Below are 25,830 nucleotides of genomic sequence, written 5' to 3'. Positions count from 1 at the left end.
CACGATTGCGCTTTGGGGTTAATACGATTTCCCTAAGAGCCGGATTGTTGGGAAACAACTCTTCTACTTTTGCCCTTCCGACCTCCATACAGTTCATCTTGAATAGATTTTTGTTCTATTACTGTATATACTTGTGTATAAACCATGTTTTTCAGCGTAATATTTGTGCTGAAAATAATCCACTCGGCTTATACTCGAGTATACAAAAAATAATAAACTTGTATACTTTACTTTCCTTCCGACACTCTCCATAGCTCCTCTTCATTGCACTACTCCTCCCAGCTCCATAGAAGGGGCTCTGGTGTGACTGGCTGGCGCAAATGTGGACAACGGAGCCCCCTCCACGTTGGTGAAGTCTGCCAAGCTAGTTTCCTCTGGGAGTGCAGTGAAAGGGCACCACGTCTCCAATGTGATCTGGAGCAGGGCGAGTGCAGCGGCTGAGTGGGTGTGGCAGGTTTGTGGCTGGTTGGCTTAATGGTGGCCCGAACAGGTCCAGGATCAGGACCAGGACCGAGTCCTAAATGGGCCTGTGCCGCCGGACAGCAGGTCTCTGGAACTCGAAGTGCTGCCAAGTCTCTGCAGACCTCTTCATGTGGCTGGTAGGCTTAAGGATCCCTGAACATGTCCTGGAGCAGGATGCCGCCAGAGCAATTAATGATCCAGTGTAGAAGAGGAACTGTAGAGCGCTGTAGAGTAAGTATATACATTTATTATCTTTAAAGGATGCTACGCCGGGACATTTTATTGTCTACTGGGACATATCATTAAGGGAGGCCACTGCTGGGACATATAATTGCTAAATGAGGTCACTGCTGGGCATTTTATCAGTAAAGGGAAGGAGCTGCAGTACATTTTTTTATTAAAGGAGACCGCCCCTGGACATTTTATTAGTGAATGGAGGTCGCCGTTGGGAATTTTAGTAAAGAGTAGTGGCTGAATTTTCACCCTTGGTTTATACTGCAGTCAATACATTTTTCCAGTTATTTGTTGTCAAATTCGGTACCTTAGCATATACTCGAGTATACACGGTATGCCTTACACATTTAAAGTATCTCTGACTGACCCAGAATGTTACAGGACTTTGTAACACATCAGCTGGCAGGACTGAACGTTCTGTTATATTTCTTTGAATTTGGGACTCCTTGGAAGGGTTAATGCTTGTTGCTAAATTGTTATTGTCGCTTTGGTTACATCATTTGTCTCTTGTTCGTGTATTTTTCAGGGTTCTCCGTTTCGTCCTCAGTGTTCCATTCCTTTCCTTGTCCCACCCTTCTGTTCCTCCCTTGTGCTGTCCGGCTGGACTTGCCCTCACTTGGGTCCCCTGCTTTGAGACCATCTCCAAGGCAAATTATGGAAAAGACTAATAAGGATTGCCTAAATGTTTTGATATCCCATAATGTGCAAGGCTTTAATTCACCAGTTAAGCAAACAAAGGCTTTCCTCTACTATAATTCGGTTACAGCTGATAAAATATATATCCAAGACTCACTATTCTTTGTTTTCAAAGCCAAAGTTTTTCAATTTTTTTTTCCTCAGAGTCATCTAGCGTCCGTACCTACTAAGCATTAAGGAGTCGGTATCTGGTTTTCTAAATCGATACATTTCCAAGCCCATATGACCTACGGCGATAAGGAGGGCCGCTTTATTCTTCTAGCTGGAACCATTCATGAGTTTGCATACGTTGAATAAAAATACAAGGGTACAAAACAATGAGAATACAAATAATAAAATTATTCAGCACTTCAAAATGGATATAAGGCAAAGTTGTTTTTTTTTTTTTTAGAAAACCCCTTTATTAGGTACCAATGAATTATGAATTTAAAAAAAAACAAAAACATGAATTTCATATATTACACATCAAAGATGACGTATTCTCCCAAAACATATTTATTTCCTTTTAGATGTTTATAAAATTCTCAATAATGAGGCATCCAATATAACCAAATAAATATGTCCAAAATGAACAAGTTTTGATTTTATATAGTAAACAGCAAAAATGCATATAAAAATAGATTCCTATAGTAGGATCATTTCTTCTTTCAGTGTTATAAAATTCTCAATAATGATGTATCCAAATCCTGATGGTATAGTGCAACAAATATGTACGGTGTGAACAGGTTTCAATTCCCAATGGTTGAACCATTATATCCAACATGAATAGATTTTAGATCCAGTATATATACACAAGTCTGTCTCCAAACAGTTCACAATAAGTGCACAGTGTGAGAGTGGAGCTTTGATTACTGTAAAAATAGCCTTTTACTCACTGTTGAGTTATACTCCTCATGTCTCACAGTCTCGGCGTTCCAAGGTCTCTATTGCAGCAGTACCTGTTTCCACACATGCGCACCACGAGAGCCACACTAATCCGATCTGTGCAATAGTAAAGCACGGACCTCTGCAATGCCGACTGTAGGTAACAAACAGCAGTGTAAAAAAATGGAGTGGTGATTGCAAAGCTTTAGCTTAAGTTTAATGGAGATTTTAGTTATTCAATACTTAATTTCTGACCGTCCACAGCAATAGCATGGTGCTGGCAATGTATCAATAGCAATCATCCACAATAGCGATCAAACGCATTTTGGAAGTATCTCACTTCCTTCCTCAGTGATGACTTATACTGAATAAGCATCTCTTTTTATCCTCTTTTTAGGTGCCATTCAAAACCTGGAGTCGGTATATTTTCAAACATGTAAAGGACCATTATATCATTGATACTTTATAATATATCACAATGTACATATGGTATATAATAATAATAGAAATAAAAATGTGAAAATTAAAAAATAAAACATAATGCATATTATACAGATTGAGGCACACAAGGGTCCATCGGACACATTTCCGTCAGGTCTCCCGAATATTTGCCCAGAATTGCACAAGGTTTTTTTGGCGCATATACCAGTACCACCTGCGATAGGTGCCAATACCGACCGCGGGTGTTATCCCAGAGATATCCCAGAGATTGCAAATCTTCAAAAAGATGACGTCATCGGGGAGCAGCGATCCATCACCATGACAGCCTCGGGTCTTCCGAAGTCTCGTTTTAACCCATTCATTATAATGTGCTACCAGCACATTGTAATGAATGAGGAGGAAAATCCCCATATACTGCCATACTGCAGTATGGCAGTATATGATAGGATCGATCAGGCAACTTAGGGTTAAAGTACCCTAGGGAGTCTGAAAAATAGTAAAAAGAAAAACAAAAAAAAGTTAAAAAAATTCTAATAAAAAACCCAAAAAATTAAAATCAACCTTTCCCTAGAACTGATATAAATATAAATAAAGTGTAAAAATCAAACACATTCGGTATCGCCGCGTCCGAAAATGCCCAATCAATCAAATATAATAGTTACTATGGAAGCTATCCAAGGTAGCTATAGACAATGAAATTCTCTGTTTAACTTCCTCATATTTGTTTTTTTCAATGTTTCCAATAAGGTTTTTTTTCGTGAATCTATTTCAAGTTGTAGTTCTTTTAATTTAATGGCCTCTTGTACATTAATCAATTTCATTTACTCTAGGGAGCACTCTGATAATATATTGTTCCAATCAGTTATAAAGTATTCCGAATATACAAATATGGGTTATGGCATGGTGGAAGGAGTCGATCATATACAGCTTGAATAACCCATTTTGTGGATGTTTGGAGTGGTATGGCAGATACAATCGATGACCTCCTGATTATTTGGGGGGGGGGGGGGGGGCGATGTGTCTGCCATACCACTCTTTGTCCAGTTTCTCAATGACAATGACTGTGGGCTACGTTTGCTACACATGCTACAGATGATAAAACAACGGTATTCCTAGATCTCCGAACCATATAGTGAGAACGAGCACATTCAGGAAACCCACAGTGGGCAAAACAATTCTGTATGCCAGTAGCCAGCACCTAGATCATACGATTAAATCCACCCCCATGGGGGAAATCATAAGAGCAAGGCGTAATTGCTTCACCATGACGGCATCACCAGAGAGATTTTCAGAGAAAATAAACATTTTAGGGAGGGATAACAGTGGAAAGAACCTTCCTCCCAAGAAGCAGCCTGACAGTTCTGTTGTATGGAGGCATGTTTTCATTCTGCCCAAAAGTTTGCCAGTGCTCTGGTAGAATGGGGCCACATTTTTTCAGGGGCAGATTCTATGGCAATTTCTTAAGCCATCTGGATAAAGACTCTTATCCATCTCTTTCTATCTTGGGATCTGCACAAAAAGAGGGAAGAACTACCTCCTGAGATCTATGGAAATCTGAGACCTTGGGTAGAAACTCTGGGTCTGGTTTGTAAATGATCCTACTCTGAAGTCGTGAAGTGTATGAAGGTCTACAGGAAAGAGCAGACAGCTCACCTACTCTCTTAGCTGACATGATGTCTGTTAAAAAAGACTGTCTTGAGGGTGAGCAGTTTAATAGAAATATCTCCAAAGGGCTCAAATGTAGGGTTATGACATCACCTTAAAAGGGGTACTCTCATGAAGAAAAGTTTCTTAAATGTACTCAGGATAACAAAAATAACACATTCTCTAATTCTAGTTATTAACAAAAATACAGCATTTCACAGATATAATTACATATGTCCTGGTGCATACAATTTTGGTTGCCCTGGGATCAGACTGTACAGTCATGGCCAAAAGTTTTGAGAATGATACAAATGTTAATTTTACAAAGTCTACTGCATCAGGTTTTATAATGGCAATTTGCATTTACTCGAGAATGTTATAAAGAGTGATAAGCTTAACAGCAATTAATTGCAAAGTCAATATTTGCCTAGAAAATGAACTTCTTCCCCCAAAACACATTTCAACTTCATTGCAGGCCTGCCTTGAAAGGAGCAGCTAACATTGTTTCAGTGATTGCTCCATTAACACAGGTTTGGGTTTTAATCATGACAGACTTTAAAAGGAGGCTGGTGCTTGGCATCATTGTTTCTCTTCTGTTAACCATGGTTATCTCTAAAGAAACATGTGCAGTCATCATTGCACTGCACAAAACTGGCCCAACATGGAAGAGTATCGCAGCTAGAAAGATCAGTCAACAATCTATCGCATCAAGGAATTCAAGGAGAGAGGTTCCGTTGTTGCCAAAAAGGCCCCAGGGCACCCAAGAAGGACCAGCAAGCGCCAAGGCCGTCTGTTAAAATTGTTTCAGCTTCGGGATCAAACTACCAGCAGTGCAGAGCTTGCTCAGGAATGGCAGCAGGCAGTTGTGAGTGCATCTGCAAGCAGTGTGAGGCGGAGACTCTTGGAGCAAGGCCTGGTGTCAAGGAGGGCAGCAAATAAGCCACTTCTCTCCAGAAAAAACATTGGGGACAGACTGATATTCTGCAAAAGGCACAGGGAGCGGACTGCTGAGGACTGGGGTAAAGTCATTTTCTCTGATGAATCCCCTTTCCGATTGTTTGGAACATCTGGAAAACAGCTTGTTCGGAGAAGACAAGGTGAGCGATACCACCAGTCTTGTCTCATGCCAACTGTAAAGCATCCTGCAACCATTCATGTGTGGGGTTGCTTCTCAGCCAATGGAATCCGCTCTCTCACAGCCTTACTTAAAAACACATCCAAGAATAGAGAATGGGACCAGAATGTCCTCCAAGAGCAACTTCTCCCAACCATACAGGAGCAGTGTGGTGATCAACAATGCCTTTTCCAGCATGATGGAGCACCTTGCCATAAAGCAAAGGTGATAACTAAATGGCTCAGGGAACAAAACAGAGATTTTCGGTCCATGGCCTGGAAACTCCCCAGACCTTAATCCATTGAGAACTTGTGGTCAATCGTCAAGAGACGGGTGGACAAACAAAAACCAACAAGTTGTGACAAAATGCAAGCATTGATTGTGCAAGATATGGACTGCTATCATACAGGATTTGGTCCAGAAGTTGATTGAGAGCTGCCAGTGAGAATTGCAGAGGTCCTGAAAAAGAAAGGTCAACACTGCAAATATTGATTTGCTGCATTAACTCATTGGGGGTCATTTACTAAGGGCCCGATTCGCGTTTTCCCGACGTGTTACCCGAATATTTCCGATTTGCACCAATTTTTCCTGAATCACGTGCTTTTGGAGCCCGTGATCAGATTGTGGCGCGTCGGCATGCACGTGGCGGAAATCGGGGGGCTAACGAAAACCTGAGTCGCTGGACACGCGCTTACCTTCACCAAGTATAGCATCGTGATACCTTCAGCGCAGCAGCAACACCTGGTGGACGCCGGAGAAACTACCTTAGTGAATCACCGGAAGACCCGAATCCACCGCAGAGAACGCGCCGCTGGATCGCGAATGGACCGGGTAAGTAAATCTGCCCCATTCTGTCAATAAAAGCTTTTGTTACTCATATGATTGCACTCATATTCTAGTAGAGTATTCAGAAGCTAAATAAAAGTGTATATAAACCTGTACCCCAATAATCTAACCACATTTTCAGCATACAGGGATCATAATGTATCTGTATCCACACTCTGGAATTTTACAATGACCACCACTAAGTGATATTAGATAAAACTGGGTAAAATTGTCAATTAAGGGGGTTAAAAAACATCATCACTAGGGGGTTATAATTTGAGAACTTTGAAACCCATTTAAGGACAAGAGATAAATCCCATAGAGGACATCTATTGTATACATCTATAGAGGACCAAGTCTCCCTGATTCCATTCGTGAATCTAGAGATCCAGGGGTTACTGGCTATATCCTTGTTAAAAAGGTCACGAGCTGAAACATGAACTTTTAAGGTTGCTGGCTTCAATCCTATGTCTAGAACTCTGTCTGAAGAAATTTTAACCGGTTCACAACCGCCCGCCGTGTATTCACGGCGGCGGTCGGGTCGCACTGCATGGAGAGAGCTCACGGGCTGAGCCCTCTCCATAGCTGGTAAGTCTTTGCTGCATATAAAAAAACCTAAAATTTCAAATCACCCCCCTTTCCCTAGAACTGACATAAATATAAATAAACAGTAAAAATCATAAACACATTAGGTATCGACGCGTCCGAAAATGCCCGATCTATCAAAATGATAACGGTTTTTCAATGCGTTTAACCCCGTAACGGAAAATAGCGCCCAAAGTCAAAAATGGACATGAAAAAACAGGAAAGGGCCCGGTCCTTAACCAGTTAAAATGTCTGTATTGGACATATCCAATACGTAGCAGGATAGAAAAATTCTTGCTACCTTGTAAGGTGAAAACAATCTTGGGAGAAAGACCCTTATGTTTGTGCATTAGCCTTTTTAATTTCCATGCCATGAGATGAAGGTTTCCCACTTCCTGATGACAAATATAACCCTGGGATAGTAAGTCTCTCACATCTGGAAGGGCCCAGGGCTGAAAACCAGGCACGGCGTGGCCAGAAGGGAGCTATAAGAATGACCTTGCTTTATCTTGTCTTATCTTTTTTATGGTTCTTGGAATGAGGGTTATGGGTGGGAGGGCATATAGGAGGTGGTGACCCCAGAAAGGAGAAAAGGCGTCTATTGCGAGGATCTGATATTTTAGGCTCAGGGATTAAAACCTTTCTACTTTTTGATGATCCTTGTTGGCAAAGAGGTCTATAAATGGATTCCCCCACAGTTTTGAGGGACCATTCTTCCTGATGTAGGGTCTGACAACTTGAGAGTCTGCCTGTTTGTTTTCTTTGTCCCTCATGTGGAATGCTAATCACAAAAAATGAGGACGGCACAGCAATGAGTATATCTACAGGCCAGATGCATAAAAAATACCACAATAATACATAGAAGAAAAAAGTAATGCAAATATACGGCCAGTACAAAATAATTTTATTCAAGATATGAGATGACAGAACAAGACACGTACAAGATAAAAAAAATAAAAAATCACCACAACACTGGCCATACTGTATGCACTTCAACCAACCCACTACAGCCAAGTGTAGTGGTGATCACATGACCTTCCCAGGCAAGTGCAGGACATGTTACCGGCAGCTATATTGTGTCCTGTGTCTGCTCCGCAACGACCGCACAGAGGAAATTAACGGACTGATTAAAGGGCCAGTAGCATTTTAATTCTCCATTACAGTGTATGTCACCAGCATTTTCTGCTAAGGGAAGCAAAATTTTAAATAACAACCAATTACACATTAGATTATATTTTGAGTACCCATTTGTATATTAAATTATGCTTATTCCTGGAATACCCCTGTAATTATTTGTGATACTGAGTCCATGTAACAGCAGGGAAAGAGAGAGTATATTGTGTATGTTAATGTTTCCATCTTGAGTCTCAGCGCCTGAAGGTATCCGTTTAGAATTTTTTCTAAATTTATGATGGTCCTTACAGACCCTAATTACCTTTTATCTGGACATATCCTGGATGGATTAACCATTTCTAATAAGTGTTCAGTGTCATCTATAGAAAATAACAGACAACCTGTTAGTTCATCTTTAGAAACTAAAGAAATGGAAACTTCTTTACTAATAAAACCGTCTTCTTTAGATTCCGAAGGGATATTTGTAATCAGGGCAGAGTAATCTGGTCCGAGGAGGTCCAGTCCCTGAATATGGGGACTTCTAGCTGATCCCTGAACCTCCTGCCTAATAATTCCACATTAGGAGGATTCCATTGCCACAATCTTCCTTACACAAAAGGAACACATTTTTTTCGTAATTAGAGGGCAGCTTATGACCACAAATTCTACATTCTTCAACAGGAGAAAAATATGAGGTGTACAAAAAGAAAAGTTTAAAGGGGTTGTCCACTGTCAGCAAATAATTGATATGGTTTGTGCAAGGAAGCAGTTTTACAATTTTCCAATATACTTTCTGTATCAATTCCTCACAGTTCTTGAGCTCTCTGCTTGCTGTCCTGTTCTAGAAAGCTTCTCTGTTTAGTTCCACTGGATAGAAATCTGTCCATGGTCATGTGATGTTACACAGGTGCATAGCTAGTTAGTATCACAGAGAGTAATTAGAGCTGTGTGTTGTAACGAGCCGTGCACCTGTGTGACCATGACCAGATTTCTATCCTCTGGAAGTAAACATAAAAGCTTCCTATAGAATGATAGCAAGCAGAGATCTAGAAAATCGTAATTGTATAACTTTTCTTAACACAAACCATATCAATTATTTGCTAAAAGTGGCCAACCCCTTTAACAGACTTACCACCCTTTAGAATTGGTTACCGAAGTTGGGGTTCCTGCAGGCTCAGGAGGGTCCCATCTCTCGGAAGCCATGGTCAATCACTGCATCCATCCTGCAATGAGTCTCTAATTTAAAAGTTCCCGCTTGGCGTCTTGACCACGCCCACTTGCAGTCGCTGCCAGAATGCATGCAGGAGGAATATGTAAATAACTTTATTTTCTTAAAAGAAGTTATGCCTCAAGATAACTCCAGAAGAGCTAAGTACCCTGGGCTCATCCTGGTAAAACTCATGGAATTGCAACTAGTGCATCCCAAAGATACAAAATCATGCCACTTCTGGTACTCTCTGGGGAGAACACAACAATGTTCCCCTTACAAGCTAGGAAACTTGAGGTGGAAAACATAAGCACCGAGTCATCCAGGATGCGGCAGAACACTTGGATCAGGCTTCTCCACCAGTACCCCCTGCCCAAGGCACATTTAGCATATACACAATTAAGGTAATAAAAGAATCTGCCTACATAAAACATGTATGCAATAATACAAGAGTAGTAGTTGGAAAAAATTTGGACCCTTTACTATGGGTCCACTCCCATCCCCTTCCAGGGACATGAAACCACTTTAGGAGGAGAGGAGGAGCTTGTTTTTATGTTTTAGCTTTTCTGTCCCTTAGGATGGATCCCTCTCTCTGGTGGTGCCATCACAGTGAAGGGGAAAAAATATTTAGTAGGGGATCTTTCATCAGACAAAGTAAAGGTTTCTTCATCATCTAACATATCCTTGAAGGAACAGGTTGCTTCAACAACGGATGCTTAAAGTCCGAAACTACTTCAGGCATGGTGGTTCATAGAGACAACGATCAGCGATAGAGGATTTAACCTCCTCCCCAATAGCAAAGTGTATCTCCTCCACCATAGAGGATTTTTCCTCTCAAGTCTGTCATAACTTAGGGACTTCAGATACGAATCCGCCAGTCTGATAACGCACATGCAACATTTTGTAGATGTTCTTTTATCCGGCTTCTGAGATTCCTGATTTTTATCCATCTTCCTCCTTCTCTTTGTTCTTGGGGAGGCTCCTGGCCTTTGACAAATCACTCACTCACATGGTTCTGCATGATCTGAGGGGGTACCAAAAAATTCAGACAGCACAGTGGCATTAGGATTTATCATAAGACCACAAAAGCATGACGTGACATACACATTTAAATAATCTCACCAGTCCTCGTTCAAAGCTGTGGTAAGTTCCACCCGCAGTTCACTTTCTGAATGTTGTCGGGCATCATCCCATGTGTTCCTGTGCAGGCACCAAAAACATGGAGGCTGCACAACATCAGGCGGCTATAATAAATGCTCCCGCTATGTTCCAGCACAATACTGAGGCAGCTTCCAGACGTACCAGGAGGAGGCTTACTACAGAGAGAGCCGAAGCTCCAGGTAACTCCAGCACCCCTTCAGCTTTAGCCTGTAGGGACCGCAAGAGGAGGGGGGTGAAAAATTAATGCTTTTTAATTGAACTCCAGGAGGGAAACACTGCTTCGCGTAACAAATTGCACTTCATAGTGATCGCATTGAATATTCCATGCCATGTACTGGGAAGCGGGAAAAAAATTCCAAATGCAGTGAAAATGGTGAAAAAACGCATTTGTGTCGTATTCTTGTGGGCTTGGATATTATGGCTTTCACTTCACGCCACAAATGACGTATCTAATTTATTCTTTGGGACAGTACGATTACAGGGATACCAAATTTGTATAGGTTTTATAATGTTTTCATACATTTACAAAAATTAAAACCTCATGAACAAAAAATGTTTTTTTATTTTGCCGTCTTCTTGTGCTTATAACTTTTCCATACTTTGTTGTATGGAGTTGAGGGTGGTGTCATCTTTGCGACTTTTGTTGAGGTTTTCAATGATATTATTTTTAGGACTGTACGACCTTTTGATCACTTTTTATAGAATTTTTTTTTTTTTTTTAAATGGCAAAAAAGTGCCAGTTTTGACTTGGACGCAATTTTCCATTACGGGGTTAAACGCAGTGAAAAACGGTTATTATATTTTGATAGATCAGGCATTTTCGGACGCGGCGATACCTAATGTGTTTATTATTTTTACTGTTTATTTATATTTATATCAGTTCTATGGGAAAGGGGGGTGATTTGAATTTTTAGGTTTTTTTATTATAACTTTTTTTTTTTAACTTTTTTTTTATTTTTACTATTTTTCAGACTCCCTAGGGTACTTTAACCCTAGGTTGTCTGATCGATCCTACCATATACTGCCATACTGCAGTATGGCAGTATATGGGGATTTTACTCCTCATACATTACAATGTGCTGATAGCACATTGTAATGAATGGGTTAACCCGAAGTAGCTTCGGGTCTTCGTGATACCGAAGCTACCATGGCGACGGATCGCCGCTCCCCGATGATGTCATGGGAACGGCGATCCCCAGAAAGATGGCGGCGCCCATGCGCCGCCATCTGTTTGAAGCCGCCGGCAAAGCTGTGCCGGCGGCGATCAGCAAGAAAACCGTTACCGGTAAGCCTTTGCTGCAATATGCAGCAAAGACTTACCGGCTATGGAGAGGGCTCAGCCCGCGAGCCCTCTCCATGCATCGGAACGCGACCGCCGCCGTGAATACACGGCGGGCGGTCGCGAACCGGTTGATAAGTTCACTAATGGAATTCAAGTGATATGGGCTAACAACAACAGGTATGTATAAGATCAGCCAAAACGTACATAAATATGACGGCTGGTATAAACACATTTTTATTTCATATGCATTTGAACAAACCACATGTTATAGGAGAACTGCCCCTTTTCTCAGGTCCATTATACAGGAAACAGCAGACACTGAGAGCTGCCTAGACATCGATATTACAAGTTGTTGATAATTAAGACAGATTTAAAGGACACCCACCAGCAGGATCAATGATTTGAAATTATGCAAATGAGCCCCTCGGCTCTTTTGCATAATTTTAAAAGTTTTTTTAATTTTTTTTTTTAGAAACCAAGGCATAAGAAGCTAAAAGAAGAGCAGATCCTGCCGAAGGAAGGGGGGGGGGGGACACACCAATATGTCAATGTGCTTGGTTTATAGGCCCTCATCCTGGTGGTAAATGTCCTTTAATTATTTTAATTATAGCTTTTCACTTTGATGTCTATATATTTTCCTCTATAGGCTATTTTGACAAGTAATGTTCTTATTAAGTTTAGTAATACTGCAAGTATATATAAAAAATCTATATTTACTGTAAAGAAAAACATCCTCTGCTCAAAATAGCGAGGCTTATTCAGTGGGCATTAAATTGAATGAAGCAAGCATTTTACTCATACTACGCAGGGTTTGTCAAGAGAATTTCTGTCAACACAGTGTGAAAAGAGCCAAATAAGTGTTCCGATGACTGGTTTATAAGCTAAATTGTTATACAATCCTAAATAAATTGTAATTTATAGATTACCCGGTAGCTAGACCATCAACAGAAAATATCATTAAAAGGGGTATTCCCACGAAGATAAGTTTCTTAAATGTAGTCAGGATAACAAAATAACACATTTTTTAATTTAATGATATTAACAAAAATACAGCATTTCACAGATATAAGTCCAACCTTTCTCTATCAGTCCTGGTGTACACAATTTTGGTTGCTCCTAGACCTGGCCCTGGATCTTCTGAGTTTAGGGTCGGCAGACATCTTGTTCTTCTGTCTGATGCTGCCCTAAGCTTCTCTCTGCCTCTAGCCCCCACCCTTGAATTCCAGTAGGAACTCACACACACACTAACTTCCTGCCAACAAACTGAACATCACATTGTTATGAGAGTAAAGCTACAAGCTACAGACAGATACAAGCTTTATCCAGGGGAGGGAGGAATATAACAGAGATGTGTATAAGATTGCTGTGATAGAACTGAGATCGCCATGTGTAAAATGCATCTCATGGATCTCATCTCTGATCTGTCTCATCTCTCTTTCTGTGTGTCAGTTACTATAACAATGTTCATAAGCTAAATGTAAGTGTATATAAACCTGTAACCAGATAATCTAACCACATTGTCAGCACATAGAACTAGAGGAATCATGAAGCATCTGGTCAGAGAGTCCCTGCACACACTCTGTAATTTTAAACTGACCATCACTGAGTTATAGGAGCTAAAGCTGCAATAAAACTGAGCAAAATTGTAAAGTAAGGGGTTAAAAATGATCTTTATTGTGTAAACATCACTAGGGGACTGAAATTTGAGAATTTTCATTTAAGGGCAAACCCCTTTAAAAAAAGAGAATGTTAGGATACAATTTTTGAAGGATAGTTTTTCCAATTACCAAGTCCCAATATGATCCTGTAAAATAAAGCAGTATAACATATCATGTTGCATAAAAGTTGCGCTCACCTGAGAAATCAGCATTTGCTCATTTCCTGTACAATCACTTGCATATTTACATAACCGAATCATCAGGAATGATTATTCGTAGGGATATCAATTCCCAATAATTGATAATAGCACCATGCCAATGGGCATTACTTAAACGGTGTGTCAAGAAGGAATGTGGTCTCCTGGTAAAATAGGAACAGGATCTGTTTGATTAATTACTTTGGTGTCACCCAAGTCATTTACCATTTTAGTCTGAATCTGTTCTGAATCTTTTTCTACTGGGGACTCTTTTTTTGAAGATGACTCACTAGAATCTGGAGTGGACACCTGTTGTGTGTATTCGGATGTAGAAGCTACCAGCAGCTTACTTGCTTCAACTTCTTGCAGTTTTAACATTTGCTCTACTTCTATTTCCAAGTCCAGTCTTTCTTCATCAGCTTCTACTTCCAACTGCTGCATGAGTTCCTCAAGTTTTTTAGCTTTACGAAGTTCATTCTGCTGTATGATGGTGCACAGGTGTTCAGTTAGTTGTTCTTTTATCTGGGTTTTCTTATACAAGTCTAATTTTGCGGCAACATATTCACATTCTGCTCTGTCATAACGTTTCCTGCAGGATAAAAAGAATATAAATTGTTGCCATGTGATGATGATGTCATTGTTACACAGACATCACTGGAACATTTTTTATGCCCGTAGGAGAAGGCACTAATACATTCTGTAGAAGGCTAGGGCCTAATAGTTACTGATCTATATGCATCTATAAATACATACTGCACATTTTTTAGTTTATAGTTACATTTTCCACTCCTGAACTGAACCCTGAACTGGTCTTTAAAGCTAAACAACCATAGCCTTATAATATAAAAAGGCTAAAGGCTGGCATAGCCATGTTGAAGGAGACCCAACTACAAGATGTAGATTTCCTCAGCATGTATAAAATGTGGGTCGGGCGGTGTATGGCTCCTTTGTGGTTCATGGCAACGCAGTCAGATTGACCTTAATACATAAAAAGGGGAATTATTGTGACGAGGTAGGTCGTATTTCTCATGTGACCCTTTCAGAGTCAAGGAAGTATTTAAAGCATTTATAATGGTCGGCCAGTCGGTTTTCTTTGATTTCCTTATGGGCAAAATTTTACAAGATGCCTATCCCCTTTACTACCCATGGTAAGGCATACACTATTTCACACCACAAGTTGTGCCGATGAGAGAAATGATTACTTATTTGTGATGGATCTCAGATCTCTATATAGGAGACCTAGTCATATCTCACCATTCACCTGTCTTCCTAACTTTACTAGATGTTTATTGTAAAGGTTAAGACTGGCTCAGGAGGTTTCCCACTTTCCTCTCTAACCCCTTCCCGACTCGCGCCGTACTAGTACGGCGGGCGCCGGGTCCCGGTGCATGGAGAGGGCTCACGTCGATCGATACCGGCAGCTTCAAAAAGATGGCAGCACATCGGCGCCGCCATCTTGCCGCGGATCGGCCGTCCCCGATGACGTCACGGGGAGCGGGGATCCGTTGCCATGACAGCTTCGGTTCTCACGAAGGCCCGAAGCTGTCTCGTTTTAACCCATTCATTACAATGTACTAATTGCTCATTGTAATGAATGAGGAGGAAAATCTCCATATACTGCCATACTGCAGTATCTGATAGGATCGATCAAACAACCTAGGGTTAAAGTACCCTAGAGAGTCTGAAAAATAGTAAAAGTGAAAACAAAAAAACAAGAATTATAATAAAAATACCTAAAAATTCAAATCACCCCCCTTTCCCTAGAACTGATATAAATATTAATAAACAGTAAAAATCATAAACACTTTAGGTATCGCCGTGTCCGAAAATGCCCGATCTATCAAAATATAATAAAGTTTTTCACTGCCTTTGACCCCGTAACGGAAAATAGCACCCAAATTCGAAAATTGGCACTTTTTTGCCATTTTGAAAAATATAAAAAAAATTAATAAAAAGTGATCAAAAGGCCGTACAGTTCTAAAAATTATAGCGATGAAAACGCCATCTAAAGTCGTAAAAAATTATATCACTTAGAGCACCGTACACCAAAGTATGAAAAAGTTATTGGTGCCAGAAGATGACAAAATCCCCCCAAAAATATTTTGTACAGGAGGTTTTAATTTTTGTAAATGTATGAAAACATTATAAAACCCATACAAATTTGGTATCCCCGTAATCGTACCGACCCAAAGAATAAAGTAGACATGTCATTTGTGGCGTACAGTAAAATCCGTAAAATCCAAGCCCACAACGTCGCAAATGTGTTTTTTTTACCATTTTCACTGCATTTGGATTTTTTTTCCCGCTTCCCAGTGCACAGCATGGAATATTTAATACTGTCACTATGAAGTGCAATTTGTTAGGCAAAAAATAAGCCATCACAGAGCTCTTTATATGGAAAAATAAAAAAATTACAGATTTTTGAAGGTGGTGAGTGAAAAATTGTGAATTAGACTCACCGGTAATTCGGTTTCCATCTAGTCCTCCATGACGGCCCACTAGGAGGATGACCCTTGACCTCTGTAGGGACAGGAAGCAGAGAGGTTAAAAGCCTCCCCCCCACATCCTCCCGCCAGTGTCTACCAAATAACTACACCGGTGGAAGATACAACATATTTTTATTCTGTCTGTTTGAATCACATACAGAATTTACAACAAAGTGAAAGAAACATGGGAGGGAAAAATATATAGGCCGTCATGGAGGACTAGATGGAAACCGAATTACCGGTGAGTCTAATTCACAATTTCCATAACGTCCCCCATGACGGCCCACTAGGAGATCTACAAAATTAGTAGAGTTAGGGTGGGACCACAGCCTGGAGAACCTTCTGACCGAAGGCGAGATCCTGTGAGTTGGGTAAGTCCAGCCGATAGTGTTTTGCAAAGGTGGATGAAGAAACCCAGGTGGCAGCTCTGCAGATTTGTTCAAGAGAAGCGCCCCTCTTTTCTGCCCAGGAGGCGGATATGGCTCTGGTGGAATGGGCTTTAAGGTTAGGAGGAACTTCTTTCCCTTGTTCTGTGTAACAAGAGGCTATGGCAGTCTTTAACCATCTGGCGATCGTGGTTTTGGATGCCTTTACCCCTTTGTTCTTCCCCTGAAACTGAACAAAGAGATTGTGATCTTTGCGCCAGGGTTTTGTAGCTTTTAAGTACTCTAAGACCGAGCGCCTTACATCCAGGGAATGCCACTCCACTTCCTTGCTTGAAGAAGGATTCCCGTAGAATGATGGAAGAATTATTTCTTGATTCTTGTGAAACCCAGACGCCACTTTGGGAATAAAGCTTGGATCCAGAGTCAGAGTTATCCTGTCAGGGAGAATACACATATAGGGTTCTCTAATAGAAATGGCTTGGAGTTCCCCCAGATTTCTAGCTGAAGTCACAGCTATTAATAAAGAAGTCTTTAAAGTTAAGTTTTTTATACTAGCGTCCTTTAAAGGCTCAAAGGGAGGTCTGGAGAGAGCATCCAGAACCAGGGAGAGATCCCAGGAGGGAACCCGCTTCAGAATCTGAGGCCTAATTCTATTTGCAGCAGCAATAAATCTTTTGACCCACCTGTGGTCCGCCAGGGGATGGTCGAAGAATGCGCTCAGAGCCGAAATTTGGACTTTCAGAGTACTAGTAGAAAGACCAATTTCTAGTCCTTTTTGCAGGAAGTCTAGTACCTGTAAAATATTTGGGTTAGACTGAGAGGGGGGATTAGCCCCACAAAAGGTCACAAACTTTTTCCATATCTTATGATATATGGCGAAAGTAACCTTTTTTCTACTTGCCTTCAAAGTAGTTATTACAGCCCGAGAGAGACCTTGGGACCTTAGGAACTCGAACTCAGGATCCAAGCCGCCAGACGGAGTCTTCCTGGATCGGGATGGAAAATCGGACCTTGGTATGGAAGGTCCTTCCGAATCGGTAGAATAAGAGGTTGCTGGACAGATAGGGACCTCAACAGTGGGTACCAGCTTTTTTTTCGGCCAGTTTGGGCAGATCAGGATCACCCTTGACCCGTCGAGCAAGATTTTTCTTAGTACTCTCGCAATTAGGGGAATTGGGGGAAAGGCATACATGAGACTTCCGCTCCAACGATGGCTGAACGCGTCCATGTGGTCTCTGGACTCGCCGGCCTCCAGAGAGAAGTATTGTTGGCATTTTGAATTCTCCCTCGTGGCAAATAGGTCTATTTGGGGCATGCCCCAGACGCTGGTTAGATGTAGGAAGATCTCCTGGTTGAGGCACCATTCGTTCGGTAGGATTTCTCTCCTGCTGAGATAATCCGCTTCTCTGTTTAGGGATCCCTTCAAATGAGTGGCTGAAATGGAAAGGATGTTTTCTTCTGCCCACTGGAAAATGGTACGAGCCAGACTCGATAATACTGGGGATCTTGTACCCCCTTGTCTCCTTAAATAGGACACTGTCGAGATGTTGTCCGAGAGAATGTGGATATGATGATTCCTCAGATAGGCTGTGTTTGATCTTAGCGCTTCCCAGACCGCTCTTAACTCCCTGTAGTTTGAGCTGTTTCTTGCTTGGGCTAGAGTCCAGGACCCTTGCTCGTAGTGGGAAGGAAGGATTGCTCCCCAGCCTGAGCTGCTTGCGTCTGTCACTATGGTGATGCTTGGGAGGTGGTGCCAACATACCCCTTTCTCTAGGTTCCTTAATTCCGTCCACCACAGCAGGTCCCTCTTTACGAAGGAAGGAATCCGGATCTTCTTGTCTAGACCTGAAGACTTCCTGTTCCAGAAAGTTAGGATCCAATTCTGAAGGATCCGAGTATGGCTCTGACTCCAGGCGACCGCAGGTAGGCATGCTGTGAGGAGCCCCAGGATCTTCATCGCCTGTCTGACTGGTACAGAGTCCTTCCGTCTGAATGAACGAATCTGATGCTTTATGTTGGATATTTTCTCCTGAGGAAGAAAAGACATTTGGTGAGTTGAGTCTAGAATGATCCCTAGAAAGGTCTTTCGAGTGGAGGGTACTAAACTTGATTTTTTCAGGTTGATTAACCATCCCAACTCTGTTAAGATTCTTAGGGAAGACTCTCTTGCCAAAATTAGGTTTTGTTTGTCTTTCCCTATAATTAGCAAGTCGTCTAGGTAAGGGATGATTGATATGTCTTGTAGTCTTAAAAAGGCTACCACCTCCACCATGATCTTGGTAAAGACCCTTGGAGCCGATGAGACTACCGAATGGAAGTGCACGGAACTGAAAGTGTAAGACAGAGCCCTCGGGAGAGAGAACCGAGAATCTTAGGAATCTCTGAGATGAGGGGTGGATAGGTACATGATAGTATGCATCTCTTAGATCTAATGTGCACATATAGGAGTCTGTGTGAATAAGTTGGGTAGCTGTTCTTACCTACTCCATGCGAAATCTTCTGTAAACGATGAAGCGGTTTAGCTCTTTCAAGTTGATAATTAGGCGATTTGATCCATCTGGTTTTTTGACAAGGAACAACGGGGAGTAGAATCCCAATTTTTCTTGTTCTTGAGGGACCGGCACCACCACTCCCATGTGGATTAGATGAAATACTTCCTGCCAAATGAAGGAATGTGTAGAGTGAGAGAGAGATGGTAAGGGAGCGACAAACCTTGGAGAAGGGGGGGGGTGATGAGAATTCTATCCTGTAGCCCGATTCCAAGATGGACAGTACCCAGGGATTCGAGGTGACCTTTGTCCACTGGGATAGGAATCCCAGGAGACGCCCCCCCACTTTGGCGTCATTGTTTCTTGTTTCCTGGACCCTCTGGGAGGTTAGAGAAAAGGAAACCCCTTCCCCTTCCTCCTTTGGGATAACTCCATCGTCCTTGCTTACCTTTGCCACGGTAAGTCTCTCCGGTGTTCCTAAAAGGACGAAAGGAAGATTTCTTGTGTATTGTTTTGGACTCTGGAAATCCCCTTTTCCTGTCAGACGCCTTTTCAAGTATAGCGTCCAATTCGGGTCCGAACACAAAGTCCCCGGAAAAAGGAATGCTGCACAATTTGGATTTAGAGCGGATGTCCCCGCTCCACTGCTTCAGCCATAAGGCCCTCCTGGTGGCATTGGTAAGAGCTCCTTCTTTTGCAGCGAACCTTATTCCTTCAGCAGATGCGTCAGCAAGGAAGGCAGTAGCTGATCTTAACAACGGTATGCTTTCCAGTAAGTCTTCTCTGGGAGTACCCTCCCGGATATGGGACTCTAATTTCCCCAGCCAGAAATATAGTGTTCTTGCCACCGAGGTGGCTCCTAAGTTTGACTTAAGGCTTAGCATGGAGGTTTCCCATGCTTTCTTTAAAAGAGCTTCAGATTTTCTGTCCATCGGGTCTCTTAACTGAGCCGAATCTTCAAAGGGCAGGTCCATCTTCCTTGAGACCTTGGAAACCTGTACATCAACTTTGGGAAACGAGTCCCAATCCTTTGACTCTTCTGGGTCGAAGACTAAGCGTTTCCTGAAATTCTTAGAGACCGCGATTTTCCTCTCAGGGTCTCTCCATTCCTGACTAATTAGTCCCCTAAGGGTATCGTTAAGGGGAAAAACACGATGTTTCCTGGCTTTGAGTCCCCCAAACAATTCATCTTCACGAGAAAGAGGGGGTTCCTCATCTTCAAGGTTCAATGTATCCCGCATAGCTTTCAGAAGATCGTCCAGATCTTCATTTTGGAATAAGTAGCGGGAGCTTGTTGCCTGCTCACGATCCTGATGTTCCTGGTCTCCAGCCAGAGAGCAGGAAGGAGAGTCTGAAATGCACCCTTCTTATTCCTCTGAGGAGGAAGCCGATACTATCCGAGCTTTCTTACGTGGGGGGGCTCCTTGCGTTGCCGCCGCCACCGAAGAAACCACTTTCTCATCTATAAAGGACTTAAGTTCGTCCATAAAAGACGTTTTCTCCTCCCGCATAAATTCTTCAATGCAGGTTTTGCAGATCGGTTTCTTATAGCCTTCTAGTAGGGTACGGAAGCACATACTGCATTTTTTAACAGGAATCCTGCTTTTTTCCGGTTTTTCTCTACTCTTTTCAGACTTCCCTGATTTCTCTTCCTTGCCTTTCCCCTTAGAAACTTGCTCCTAGGGAAGGAAGGCAAGGAAACAATGACTTGGTGATCACAACAAAAAACAATTGTATATCTTGCCACACAGCACCACTCACGTGCACCGGGGGGTGGAGTAGGCCCAAGTCTGCCTCATCAGCCATTATGATGTCTGGGACGGCCAGCCAAGAAAGAACCCAAGTCATAGACCTCAGACCAACTGACTACCCGCTTTTAAGGATTTAAATACCTTCATGGGGAGCCCATCCCCCTGCCGGTGGCCTCCTCCGCGTCCCGCGCCCGGCGCCGCGGACACTTCCGGTCGCGACCGGAAGTCGTCATCGGTCAGGAGGAATTCTGGGAAACGTAGTTCCCTGCGTCCGCGCGAGAGTCTGGCGGACCAGCCCGCCGGAGAGGACGCCAGCCGGACGATGTTTCCGTCCAGGGAGAGCCCGCAGCCGCCGGGCTAACCGAGGATCTGTCCGGAGGGGAACTTGGACCGCAGTCGGCGTAACCCCAGGTAAAGTGGTAAGTATGGAGATCCTTCTCCATTTTTTTTTTTTTTTTTTTTAAAAACGTCCCCCCCCCTAGGAGGAGAGAGACCCTCTCTTGACCTGACCCCTGTAGGGACAGGAAGACACTGGCGGGAGGATGTGGGGGGGGGAGGCTTTTAACCTCTCTGCTTCCTGTCCCTACAGAGGTCAAGGGTCATCCTCCTAGTGGGCCGTCATGGGGGACGTTATGGAAATGGAAGTTAAAAAACTAAAAAGGGCCAAGTCGTTAAGGGGTTAAAGATGCTAGTTTTACTGAATAAGTCTACATTCATACAAACTTATGGGGGACGTATATACGGCATATATATACATCCCCCCCATACACTTCTATGGCCTCATGGCGTCACATGGGAGCGGTATTTTTTCCCATATCCTATTAGGAAAAAAATCCTATTGTGTTTCAAAACAATTCAAACGCCACGTGTGAACACAGCCTTAGGCTAACTGAACACATATTTTGCTCAGCTGCAATTTCACAGCCATTCTGCAAACATCAGAAACAAGAAGAAAATGTCTGGTTCCTAATGTGATTTATGCCTTTTGCCGCAGCAAGTTGTGGAGTTTAACCTTTGAATTGCATAGTTTTAGGATTTGCAGAAATTAAATGAAATGACAAAACTTTTTTTATGCTGTGTAAATGGGAGTATCATAAATCTCATTCACTACATTGTAACTGGTTTACACTGCAGATTTTCCAAACATTGATCAACTATAATTACACATTATCACACTTGGTGACATAGTTATATAGGGGAATATTTCTTACTTGGCATGGGAAAACTCCAAGCATGCTTGCTCTATTCGGTTCCGCAAAATACCAATATCTGTGGACACCATCTCATCCAAGGCATGAAGCTGCTTCTGGATTCTATTCAGCTTCACTGCTTCTGCTTGAGTTCTTTTTGATCTTCATACAAAAAAAAATTCAATATGCATATATGTTAAATTCTGACAGCATGAAATGCACTCTACTTTAAAATAAAGGAGAGAGCTCTGAATCAAAACAAAAAATAAATATTACATACACACACCCAGATATACACACACCACAATATAATACTGTTATTTGAAACTCAACGTGATAATCCAGTCATAACATTAAATTGTAGCAACAGATTTACAAACTTTCTGGATTATCAGATCTGGATTAGTAATACTCTCCCTTTTCATATTTAATAGCTGCCTTCAGAAATTCTGAAGGTACCTTTCTGTTTATCAAATAAGGGCTTGCTTATTTGCAGTACAAATTCTACTACATTGTGGTACCATTTAGTATCCCATGCATGAAATGTACTTCCAAGTGGGAAAAAATCCAATTTTTGTGGAAGTGACAGGAAAATTATAGAATTTTTATGATTAATGGGATTTAGAGTGGACATTTTTGGACAAGGGCATACCTAGTAAAATTCTTTTGTGTTTATATATTTTCTCTGGATAGGGGGATTTGTATTTTTATATTATTTTCACAGGCTATATACTGGGGGGGAAGGGGACTGGCTAATTATATACTCTGGGGGGAGAGGGGGCTGCTGGTCAACTACATACTGGCTGGAGGCTGTGCCCAATGCATTTCCCACCCTAGGCTTATACTCAAGTCAATAGGTTTTACCAATTTTTTGTGTTAAAATTAGGTACCTCGGCTTATACTCGGGCCAGCTTATACTCAAGTAAAAACAGAATTGTATACCCTTTAAAAAATTATCTAAAAAGGATTTAAAGAATGTTATTCGCTCCACTAAAGACCACTTAAAAGAGAATGTATTGTCCAAAAATATTCCAATTTGTAGAACAAAACTCCATTTTGTTTTAACCCCTATAAAACACCTAAAGGGTTTACAAACTTCTTAAAAGTTTCTTTCATTTAGTCAATTGAAAGTTGAGCAGGTCCCTCTAAATACGGGGTTTGGAGATTTTCCAGAAAATGGTACCCAAATTCTAAGCCTCATAACATTCTAGTAAAATATGTGGAATCTTTGAAAACCATCATAAAGCAGAAATTTTAAAAATTTAAGTTAAATTAAATCAAGTTACATTAATTGGGGTGAATATCTGCTTCAAAAGTAGAGAATTTAGAATTATGAAATGGAGAATCTTTAAAAATTCATCTTGAAATAACTTTTTCACCACATCTGTGTAAACAGCTGGCTTCATTAACCCCTTCAGTGACCAAGCTTATTTGCACCTTGATGACTAAGGCCTTTTTGTTTGCAAAACTTGCATGTGGCACTTTATCCGGTAATATCTTTAGCACGCTTTAACTTACTGAGGTGGCTACGAGATTGTTTTTCCATGACAAGCTGTTATCAAGTTAGTGGGAAATTTTGGTCAATACATTTAGCATTTATGTATGAAACAAATGTGGTGAATTTGGTAAAAAAAAATGTTTAAAAATTCTAAATGTTCTGTTTTTCAAACTGATAGTCTTACTATCCAAATTAGTTGCTAACTAACATTATATCTCAGCTTTGTGTTGGCATAATTTTATAAGTGTCCTTTTGTTTTATTACAATACTGGAAAGATTAGAAATCGAACAGTATTTTCTAAAGTTTTCATGAAAATTATACAATCCATTATTTTAGGGACCATGTTATTTCTATGGTGGTCCTGTTGATAGAAAGCCCCACACATCACCCCGTTCTATTAACTTCACCACTCAAACTATTTAAAACAGCAGGAAGCTTGTTAAACCTTTAAGCATTTTACAGAACATCAAACAAAGGAAGGTTTCATTTAGAATTTACTAATTTCATCATTAATACGTTCATTCTTCCCTAAAATTTACCCACTTAAGCTGAATAAAAGTAGAAAATGCATCTACAAATATATTGTGCGGTTTTGAGTACGAGGACCCCCCACATGTGGATGTTACCTGCTGTCTGGGCACATGGCGGGGTGCAGAAGGGAATGAGCTTTTGTAGGGCAGGTATTTGGCAGAGCCCCATAGGCAACGTTCACATGTGGCGTTTCGATTACAATCCAAAGGCTCCACCTGCAATCGCATGTTGAGGTAACATCCCATTTCCGTTGCATTTAGTTAACGCTGTGGAAATGTAAAGTTACCTCAACATGTACAGCTTTTGGATTTCGTTTCAAAATGCAACCAAAATCCCATGTGTGGATGGGGCCTCAGGTACCACAAACCTGTTATCCCACAGAATGACACCATTTTGTAAACTTTTTATCATGTGGTATAGGGGGGTATGTTAGCCCCTTGCCACCGGTGGCCTTTTTCCATTTTACTTTCTGTTTATTGATGCCCACTTTCAAAAATTCATAACTTTTTTATTTTTCAGTTTTTATAGCTGTATTTCTGTGTAACAAATTATATTTCCAATTGACAGAATTTTAAATCCCATGCCCTCTACTGGGAAGTGGAGATAAATTGCAAAATGGGTTAAAATTCACAATAACCGTATTTTGTGCCATTTTCTTGTGGGCTCTGTTTGTACGTCTTTCACTGTGCGCTTCAAATGGCATCTCTAATCTATTTTTTGGTTCAGTGCGATCACAGGGATACCAAATTTATATAGGTTCTATTAAGTGTTAAGAGATTTAAGAATAATTAAAACCTTTTGAACAAAAAAGAAATTCCTTCATTTTGGCATATTCTGACTCAAATAACTTTTTCAGGAGTAGGAGTAGCAGTTGGCTAAGGTGTCATTTTTTCCAGGACGAGCTAGTGTTTTCATTGCTACCATTTTGGGGACTGTGAGACCTTTTAAGTATTACAAAATGGCAAAAAGTGGTGATTCAGACATTTAGCTGCGTGTTTCCCTTTTATATTTTTATAGATGGGAATTTTGGGACAAGGTGATAACTAATATGTAGTGTGTTTTTTACTTTTTTTTTTTTTAATTATATATTGTTTTATATGTGTTAGGCGATTTTGAGACCTTTTAGTGAATTTTATTTTTTATTATATTTTTGCGTTTTTTTTTAAACTTTTTTTTTATTTTGACATTACTAGCTTATGAATGAACTAGAATAACCATGTATTGCAGTGCATCTGGAATGTCAGCCTAGCTACTCTTTCCAGCCCCTGAGGCACATGCTGATGACAGACTCAGAGACCTAATGAAGGACAGAGAAGACGGCACCCCGCAATTGCATCGCGGGGTGCTGGGAGGAGAGGGAGCCCCGTCTATCTGCAGTTACATATGCTTAAACAATGGGTTAAAAAGCCCGGAACTCATTCCGATCCGGACTGTTAGAGCTGTTTCACAGCTGTCGTATGACAGCCGGGTCACTATCCCCGTGCAGAACTTGGACTAGGCCGATGAAAAAAAAAAAATCTCGTCAGCCTAGCCCAAGGCCCCTTAGTGACCAAGGGGTTAAAGCTATGTACAGGGGCTGAGTGTACCAAAGAGAAGTCTAATGCACAATATCTCTAAAAGTATGAACCTTCCTTCAGCACAGTTGCTGGATCCTCACCTGCAAGCTCCACCAATTAGCTAAAGCCGAAGTCCCAGGATTGTGCTCCAACGCATGGAATTTTTCTTTTTATTTTTTGTTAGGTTTGTGTAAGGAACGTTACACAATTTTCCAATATACTTTCTGTATCAATTCCTCATTATTTTCTAGGCTTGCGGACCTGTGGATGAAAGCTTCTCAGTGGATAGAAATCTGTCCATGATCATGTGATGGACACATAGGTGCAAAAGCTGTCAGTATCACACAGCTCCGATTACGGTTTGTGATAATAACCCTGTGTATCCATTACAAGACCATAGACAGATTTCTATCCAATGGAAGTACATAGAAGCTTTCCATAGCAGGACAGCAACCAAAG

General features: G+C 41.3%; 2 protein-coding genes across 4 annotated transcripts in view; both read right to left on the bottom strand.

Moving 5' to 3' along the window:
* Positions 1-11,836: 11,836 nt before the first annotated feature.
* The window catches only part of GORAB (golgin, RAB6 interacting), a 209,491-nt gene continuing 195,497 nt past the window's right edge, over positions 11,837-25,830 (bottom strand). The window contains exons 4-5 of one of the 3 annotated variants that reach the window (XM_072129196.1): positions 21,807-21,947; positions 11,837-14,072 (exon numbers count right to left, since the gene is read on the bottom strand). In XM_072129196.1, the coding sequence (XP_071985297.1) occupies positions 13,628-14,072; positions 21,807-21,947 (586 nt within the window). In that variant the 3' untranslated portion in view covers positions 11,837-13,627. The remainder of the gene's footprint in view (positions 14,073-21,806; positions 21,948-25,830) is intronic. The other 2 variants (XM_072129197.1, XM_072129195.1) reach the window with 2 other exon arrangements.
* Positions 15,962-18,644, bottom strand: LOC140105251 (uncharacterized). The gene is made up of 2 exons (XM_072129194.1): positions 16,657-18,644; positions 15,962-16,584 (listed from the first exon to the last, which is right to left on the bottom strand). The coding sequence occupies exons 1-2, from the start codon at positions 18,625-18,627 to the stop codon at positions 16,282-16,284; spliced, it is 2,274 nt and encodes a 757-aa protein (XP_071985295.1). The 5' UTR covers positions 18,628-18,644; the 3' UTR covers positions 15,962-16,281.

The sequence above is a fragment of the Engystomops pustulosus genome, chromosome 10 (assembly GCF_040894005.1).
Source record: "Engystomops pustulosus chromosome 10, aEngPut4.maternal, whole genome shotgun sequence".
NCBI lineage: Eukaryota > Metazoa > Chordata > Amphibia > Anura > Leptodactylidae > Engystomops > Engystomops pustulosus.
Note: the sequence above shows the minus strand (reverse complement) of the source record. Positions and strands in the feature narration are given on the sequence as shown.